The sequence below is a fragment of the Oryzias melastigma genome, linkage group LG21, assembly GCF_002922805.2.
Source record: "Oryzias melastigma strain HK-1 linkage group LG21, ASM292280v2, whole genome shotgun sequence".
NCBI lineage: Eukaryota > Metazoa > Chordata > Actinopteri > Beloniformes > Adrianichthyidae > Oryzias > Oryzias melastigma.
Window position 1 is genome coordinate 15,907,404 of NC_050532.1, and position 9,056 is coordinate 15,916,459.

General features: G+C 40.2%; 1 protein-coding gene across 5 annotated transcripts in view; it reads right to left on the reverse strand.

Moving 5' to 3' along the window:
- Positions 1-23: 23 nt before the first annotated feature.
- Positions 24-9,056, reverse strand: part of ikzf2 (IKAROS family zinc finger 2) — an 18,486-nt gene continuing 9,453 nt past the window's right edge. For all 5 annotated transcript variants that reach the window (XM_024287332.2, XM_024287334.2, XM_024287335.2 and 2 more), the window contains 5 exons: positions 8,065-8,256; positions 6,075-6,242; positions 2,284-2,421; positions 1,913-2,041; positions 24-1,160 (listed from right to left, as the gene is read on the reverse strand). In XM_024287332.2, coding sequence (XP_024143100.1) covers positions 352-1,160; positions 1,913-2,041; positions 2,284-2,421; positions 6,075-6,242; positions 8,065-8,256 — 1,436 coding nt within the window. In that variant the 3' untranslated portion in view covers positions 24-351. The remainder of the gene's footprint in view (positions 1,161-1,912; positions 2,042-2,283; positions 2,422-6,074; positions 6,243-8,064; positions 8,257-9,056) is intronic.

The window sequence follows — 9,056 nt, forward strand, 5'->3', positions numbered from 1 at the left end:
AGAATGAATGCAGACACTTTCAAATATCATTTGGAGGAAAAACTTATTCAAAATAATCTGACAGCTGCTCTGTTTAACATGAGAAAAGAGAGAAAAGAAAAAAAGGACAACAACAAAACCCAAATAAAATCTTACCTTCTTTCCTCTAAGCAATTTAAATAGAAAAAATGTCTTTGGCCCATTCTTTATGCGACTGTTCACGTGTTCCAATGAACAGACAGCTTCTTAAAATATAGTCTTTGTGCTACACTACAGTGCCATTCACCTGTGCAGTTTTCAGAGGAGATAAGGATGAGGAACAGGCTCTGGCTCCTTTTGTTTTTGGACTCTTCTTGGTTCCTGCCCCTCCCCTCAGTGGAAGGTGTGCTCCCCACGGACTATGTGTGAGGAGAACTCATAGCGGTCTTTGCTCTGGTGACCACAGATGTTGCACTCCAGTGGATCTCTGTATCCATGGCAACCCATATGAATGGTGTACATGACATGGTCCAGGAAGAGCACTTGACAGTGCTCGCACTGGAAGGCCCGCAGCTCGTTCCCCTCTCGTCCAAACACTCGCACCCCCTCGTTGCTTGCGGACCTTTCAGCGGGAATGCGCATCATCCCGGCTCCCGGTCTCCCCCCGCTTTTTGGCGACACGTCCGGAGCCCGGTCGTTCGAACAGTGCACAGCTGGACTGCCTCGAGACCTGAGGCCCGGGGGGACTGTGCTGCCATGGTAGCTCTGCTTGTCCTGAGGACTGCTGCGAGCCGAGTCAGCAGAGTCAATGCCACTGTTGCTGGGGGATTCCTCTTGTGCTGACTGAAGGGACTTGCTCTGTCGGGTTAAGGCATTCGAAGGGCCATTTGAAGTGGGATGGTTGAGAAAGTGAGAGGGCTGTGGTGGAAGCGTTTCCGAGTTTCCTCGACACTCTGTTCGATGGCCCAGCGACATGACGGCAGGATGGTACATGGGGTTGATCATGGGCATTACCTCCGTCATGGACAAAGGAGGACCCGGATGGTGGAGCAGTGGACGTAGATTGTTTGTTCCCAGGTATGTCATGGCGTCATTGATGGCCTGGTCCATCATATGGGGCGGCAACATCTCAGCCTGTTTTTCAAACTTCGGGCCAATCTCATAGCCTAAATCAGGATAGCTGTAGCGTGCTAGCTTCTCTCCTGTAAATAACAGATGTAACTGAGAATGCAACGTAGTCATCTTAGAAAAAACAAAAAATATACGACTTCAAGACAATACGACACAACCATAAGTATCATTTTCTAGCTCATCTATCTTAAGTCTCACTTTTGCTTCAGATCTTGTTTTCATATTTTGTTCTGTATGTTAATTTTATTGGGGTGGAAAGCCCCATCCATCTACTATTGCACTGTTTAACCCCTCCAGAACAGGGATGCGGTAAGCTGTTTTTTTGCTCTTGATAAGGGCAATAGCAAAGCTACAGGTGTACCTAACCACAAAGTCAAAAACATTTCCTTTCTTTTGGGTCTTCTGCTAGCTCAGTCTTTTTTTTTCTCTCACATTCTCTCCGACTTTCTAATAGTGTACCCATGAAGCTAATAAAAAAAGGGGAAAAAAAGAACATAACTAAGACATTAGGAATTAGGAAATTGAAGGAAAAATTGGAAGTACACTTTTTTCTATCAAGTCAGTTTGAAAAAGGTTGACTATGATAGATTTTAAAGCATGCAGAAGTGCAACACTTGTGTATTTGTGATGGTCACACAAACACAAAAACACAACTAATTTGTACATAACGAGGAGACTCAGAAAAGGAGGGACACAGGACAGTAATTCATAAAATCTAACTTTAAACTCAAATAGAGGTAAACTAAATTATTCTGTGCACCAGCAGGGGTCTGACTGCATCAAATGAAGGTGCTAATTGCCTGACTTCGACTGAAATACTCACCCACGAATTTCTGAGGCGTGGTGCTCTTCCTCTTGCCTAAATTGCTGTTAAGTTTTTCGATGACAGGCGGTCGTTCATAGGTAGCCATGGCGTTGGCTTCTGCAGTGGGTCTGGCTTCTTTTGGAACCTCTGATTAAAGAGTTGAAAAGACAGTGGATCTTTATGTGTTTTTATTATTTTTCTTCAGTTCAATGACTCTAATATCACATTTATAAATTGTAAAAACCAAGATATAAAGCATTTAAAGCACCAAAAATGTTTGCAAATCATATTTTCTTGCATATGTTATGTGTTCCATTCATTGCACCAAATTTATTGATGTAAGATGCTGGTTGACAGCTCATGGTTTCAATTCGAGTGTTGTCCTTTACCTGGGTAGGTACCAGTGTTGCTGCCGGGATCCAAGCCGATGCCCTGCAGGTAACTGTGGCAGCGCTCTTTGTGCTCCTCTAGAGACGTGCGCTGTTTGTAACTTCGTCCACAATAGTTGCATTTGTGTGGTTTTCCAACTAAAAAAGAAAAGCATTCAAGAGAGAAACTGTTGGCTTCAATCCCAGCTGCATAGCAGGAAACATCTTGTATTGCAGCGACCATGTGTAGTGGTGAACATGCAGCACTACAAAGCTTAAAGGTAAGCTTTGAGATCATGGAGATTCCACTACTAGTGTAAGGAAACACGAGTTGTGGGCGACAAGAGAAAGTGGCACCCTGAAGTCTTCATGTCAAAAAGCTTTAATCTGAGAAAGACAAAGTCAACTCCCACTGGTGTGCCACAGCATGAGTAAACGACAGAGCTGAGCATGCATGGTGGTAGGAAACTCACTCCATGCTGAACTGCTTTGGAGGTGGAGTGTGATTCATTGTGCCATTTCTGTTTTATTCAATTCCTTCCTACTGAGACAAATGGAAAAATGAAGACATATCCTTTACTATCTGTCTCAGTCACCCTTCCATTCATCCAACGTGTTTCATCGCAAAAAACTGATATTTGTTTGGTAAATGTAAGAAAATATATACTCAATCAGTATTTAACTTGAAAAAAACAAAATAAAATTTTCAAAACCGGAAGCCATTTCTGTTATTGGTCCTGTTTGGGTCACAGAGTGGATAGAAACGTCGAAAATCTACTCTGAAAACCCACAGAGGCAGACACTGCCGTGTCCTGTTTTAGATACTCAAAACGAATAGTTTTTCACTGACTCATAAGGAGAGTCGGTGAGTAAGCTAGAGGCCACATCGGCATACTACTAAGAACCAAAGAGCATCATAGAGTGTCAGTAAAGTAACAGGAGCGCAGGCACTGTGATGAAAACTACTACTAGAAAATGATGTGGAGACCACTTGTCGGTGCGAGAACAGATAAACCCAACATGTTTGAGTCTGAAATATGGGGGCGGTAACATACTAACACCGATTCCCACACGCACACATTCATAAAATCTGTCATTTTTAACAATGCAAAAAGAAAAGTCAAATGTGTAGAAAAAAAGTTTGACCTTTCTAAGGAAAGTGAGCTGAATGTTTCCCTAACTGTAAATGTTACACTTTTTTCTTAAATGATGTCATACACGTACGACACAATACAAAGCTTGTGGCTAAATGACAGTCTTAAGCAAACTAGCATCAGCGGGAACTTTTTCTCATGCATGTCATTGAGTACTTCTGCGGTCTATAAATGACTGTGTGCCCACAATTAGAAATTAGGGATTATTGTATACATTTTTTTCTCAGTGAGTGGGCTTCAATAAAAAAGAAGCAGTGAGTGATGCAGGGTTTCTATGTAATCAGCGGTGTGGGTAGATGACGATGCAGGTTCATGCCGTTTGAATTCTGGATACATGAAATGAGGTATCGTAATGGAAATATTTGACTTTGTTGCTTTCCAGCCATGAAACCTTGACAGAGTCGCTTGGTCTGGAGGCAAGGGAGTTTGAATCTTAATGCTTTTACACACATTAATGTGACACACAGGACTCCATACAAAGATGTCGAGGGCTGCGGGCACTGGTTAGTTCAACATAACTGATTAAAATATATTTTTGTTTCTGAAATTGTCTAGATTGTCATTAAAAACAGTTTTTTCATATATTATTTAAAGACCCACTCCAATAAAAATGGCTAATTTTGGGCGATATATTTTCTTGTAGCTTTTTTCTCATGATGGATAACATATATAAACAAATTTTTGATTAAAAAAACTTAATTTCTGTCATTTCTGGATTCAAATCGGGATGAATCAGGAGTAGATGAAAAAATCTATTTGAAAAAGCTCTCTTTTGTGAACCTGCAAGTGAAAGGAGCGGGCCACGGTCTTTTTGCTCTGGTTCATTCTGATGCATCCACTTGAAGACAAATAGATCCTGTACGTTTTCATTTTCCTCATCTGAGCTGGCATCTGGCTCAAAACTGTTAGGATTGGGGTTGTGAGGGGCTGTAAGCTAGAGGGAGAGAGTGTAAACAAAGGTATGATGGGAAATCAATGGATGCTTACACCAGGTTCACACAGCACGCAGAAGCAGTGCGGAATGGAGGTCGCTTCCATTCGGTGCCATTGTTAAGCTATTGTGTAGTTTACACCAGATGCGAGATGTCAAATTTCTTGCAAAAGCTCTAAATAACCACAACTGAGCAGAAGCACCTGATGATCGACGCGAAAAATACGCATCTGGTGTGAATTGAAGGTGAGGCGGATACAGCATGCACTCCCCCCGCAGCGCTTCCGCGTTCGGTGTGAACCTGGCGTTACTCTGTCCCAACAGTCCCGCTCATAACTCAGAGACCAATTTATGATGAACTACTGCTGCTTTGCACAAACGTTGTCCTAGAAAACAACTTTTTTGGGGGGTGGGGTGGGGTGGGGTGGGTAAAAACAACATATTAAGATGAAAAGACCATTGGGAACACTTTTAAAATAGATCAAACTATGATTGGAGTGGGACTTTAGGTAGAGGACAGGAAAAACTTTAAAATATTTGATAAGTTCTTCACAAAGGTTTTTTTTTAGATTCCACAAATGCATTTAGCCTTTTTTTTTTTTTAGATATTTTTAATATCAATTCAAGTATTTTTTTTTTAACTCAGCCTATATACAGTTTTTTAAAGGACCTGAAGAATTCACGATTTAACTACTTTTCTAACACCCACTACCTTGACTCTGGGAGGTGTCAACATTCAGGCCTTTAAATATGTAAAACACAGACCTTTATTTTGTGTGTGAGTGAAATATGCTTACTTCTAGTGTAACACACTGTTTTTCACTCCTGTTTTCAGTTTTTCCTCATCTGACTTATCTTATGGTGTATTTTTCTTTTTTTTTTTGTTCTTTACACCTGCTCTTCTTGGCTGTGCACCAGACCAGAGCTGCCATGTTAGAGCAGCAAGTCCCTGGACACAAAAGGCATCAGGAGAGAGGAGGGAAGACAAATATAGGGAAACAGGCTATTAGATCAGCATCAAAGACACACCTAACAACAACCAAATACGAGTACAGGAGTACCACATTTCTGCACAGCTACACGGGGCGCACACCCAAACACAAACTTTGTCACTATCTAAAAAGAGAACCATGTAAGAGTAACCCCCATGGAGGGCTTCACAGACAGACATGACGGTATTGTCTGACCTTGATTTCAAAGGCACAACACAAGGGAGAGCATATCCTCTGATAGGAAAGTGGGTTACAGTTGAGCGAGACTGCCAGCTTTCTTGTATTTCTCAACTGTTTCCTCCGTAGCAAGACAAGCAGCTAAGAAACAGCATGTCCTTGGAACCTAACCACAAGGCACTTACAGCGATGTCTATAACATGCACACGAAAACACAGTTCGTCAAAAAAACACAACTTGAGGTTGCCCCTGACTGACACCAAACAACTCAAGAATGTGTCGTTGACTAACAAACCCTTAAAAAAAATCTATTTTTACAATGATTTTTAAGTGTCTCTGGGGTCAAACTTCCTAATGAGAAATGGTGTGAACAAGCAACACTACATTTACCAAAAAAAAAAAAAAAAAAATCTAGCATAGATCTCCTATAAAAATGAAATACAACTTCCTCTTTTCTGTTCTCTCAAGTAGCGAAGCTCGTGTGGTGATAGGGTAAAGTCTTGTCTGGGTAGCAAATGCTGATGAGTGAAGAAGGAAGACACAAAGGAAGAGGTTTACCAGCGTGAGTGCGCAAATGACCAGTGAGGGCGTCGCGGCGCCGGCAAGCGTAGTTACAGAACGGGCATTTGAAGGGTTTTTCACCAGTGTGCAGCTTGATGTGTCGCAGCAGATTCCCCTTCTGGGTGAACGAAACGCCACACTGGTTGCACTGGAACGGCCTCTCACCTGACGAAGACACAGAACGTTCCAATTTATCGTTTATAACAATAGTTCTTATTATTCCAAACTGTTTTCCCAGGAAACAAAAAATAATAGTGACAGGTCAACTTTTAATCGTAGGATTTTACATACAAGTTCACTTCATGATCATTTAACAGATTGCATATCAAGCCTTAAGTATTACCCCTTTTACCACCATGTTTATTAGCTGGTTTGAGGTATTTCCGCTTATACACTGGTCTTGTTCTTCTGCAAATTATGGTGTCGTGCATGACGGCCAAATGTCTTTACTTTGATCTTATCTGTCAGGGATATTTTTTTCTGAGGCCTCATTTTTTGTGCAAGTGCAAACTTTGCAATAAAACTGGGTATCTGGTTTTGAAGAAACAAGACCTTGTTGCAACCCTTTGAAAACAAACCCTCGCAAACATTACTTTTTTATATTTAACAAGATCTCACGTGCCGACTTGACCTAAAATAAGGACTTCGCACGATTTGTGTGTTCGGAATTTCTCTGATGTGTGAACGATCCGAACAGGCTAGGATGTCCACACCGTGAGAGACCAGCAGTTTACTTGTAAATGTGTGTTCTTGTGAATGTCCTACAAAGTACAATAAGTTTGCTGATGGAATTTTAGTAAGAACTTTCTACTATTACTTTACATTTTTCACTTCTAACAAGAAGATGATGTCAGTTGAACACAAGTTGTCAACTTAAATTATTATTTACAAAATGTCCATATGATCCCACCTAGTTACAAGTCTTCATTGTGATAAGACTGTACTGCTCACACATGGGAATATTAAAGCAATGCTGAAGTTACCCCATAAAAATAATAAAAAAGGATCACTGAGCCTTTGTTTAAACACACTGAAGCACCTTCAATAAAGTAGGATAGAGTCTGATCTTTTAACCATGAAAACAATTCACTCTGTGAAATATGTTTGTTTTTTTTTTTCCTTCTGGAAACCTTGTTTAAGTGCACTAATAATGAGAAAGGACATCTTGAGCACTAATTAAAATGCATTGTTTGCTAGGATGGCTTTCTGCTGCTTCAGGGACCTTCAGCAAGACAATTACCTAAAATCAAATTCAAATTTTTTAAGGAAAGCCAAAGTTCAAGGTCCTAAAGTGCTTCCAGAGCTTAGACTTCCATGAGAACATGTGGAAGACCTCCAGGTTGATGTTCTAGCTAGAAAAAGACAGAATTTGAATTAGCTGTAGCAATTTAAATGGGTTGAGGTAAAAAATGTAAAGAGTAATTGACAATCATTTGGCAACAAGTTGCATTAGTTATTTTTTTTTTAAATACCAAAAAAAAATGTAAACAAAATTTTTTTTTGTTCTTTTAGAACCCAAAACTGTGACGTTCCAACTACACTTGAGGAACATTTTTTTGATTTTAGAGGAAGCTGAAGTCACAGCATATTTTTGCCGTGAATGTCTGTGTCTTTCGGTTTCTGGCGGTGACTTTTCGTACTCTCAATTTGGATACTCTCTTGTGCTTAAAAGCTTAATCTTTCTCATCTTCGGCCAATTGGGAAAGAGAAATGCGATCCTGACGCTGTGACAACTCGGCAGCCGTGTCGTCAGTTGGAACAGGTTGCGGGAGATTCCAAGGATATTTTTTCCTTGATTATCATTTCAAACCTAAAGCATTGTTCAAAAGAAAAGAAAAAAAAAAAAGCTCCACCCACTATCGAGGACAACAAGTGATTTCTGACTCACCGTCACAAAACCGGAGATGTAAAAAAAAATACTTCATAATATATTCATGCCTTGTAAAGTATGTTGAAGACTAAAGATTATAAAGTGGTAAATCTTTACCATTTGGCTGTCGATTTGCTCCATCAAACGATTGGTTTGCACCAGACAACCCGTCTTGTGCGTGCGATGGACTGTCGGCTGTAGATTCTTCCAGTGACACTCCGTCATCCACCATTTGTCCCATTTCTTCAGGTGTTGGATCACTGCTGTCCTCCTTTTCAGCCATTTCTTCCTCTTGCTTAATTTTTATTTCTACAAAACAAATGAAAAGTATCTTGACACGTCTCTCTTAGAGAAGAGACCACACAACATGTACAAAAAATATTAAACACACGAGACATGTTGGGATTCTATCTGGATGATCAATTATTTAGACAACATTGATTTTATTCTAACTGGATTCCTGATGGGGAAAAAATGTAAATTAAGTGACTTTTTGGTTTAAATAAAAATATATCCTGCTTTATTTCTAGATCTACAATAACTAGAAAGCTCTTTATACAGAGTGCGATGTCTGGTTGAATATGGAAGTTCAACCGGCAGACGGAATTGAAACGGTGACGAGAATTAACAGGCTTGTCTGGTTTTGGCCTGTCCCTGGGGAGAAAAGAAGAGCCAGAGGCTCAGTACAGGTGGCTGTTGACTTGCAATGAGAAACTCGCTGGATGAAAAGGGAAACAGATTGTGCAATAGTGCCTATGTGTGGGTGTGTGAAGGTGGAAGGTGTGTGTGGGGAGTCATCTCCCAGAGTCTCTGGTTATCAATCAGTGCATCTAATTCTAATAGGTTAAAATATTTCTAAAGAAAACAATTAGTAAACCAGAGACTATATGTGTTTTAAATAGTCAAACATATCATGTCAGGTACTTAATCTGCCTGCAAAGAATTATTTTTATTTCAAAGATGGCTAATTTTAAGGGAGAAGGTGACAATTTTATTACAACTGGGCTGTTCTATTGTCAGCCAACCACTTCTTACAGCACGTTTAATCATAAAAATGTCCTTTTTTCACAAAATGGTTCATCTCTTTGCTTTAATAGTGCTGTAACTAC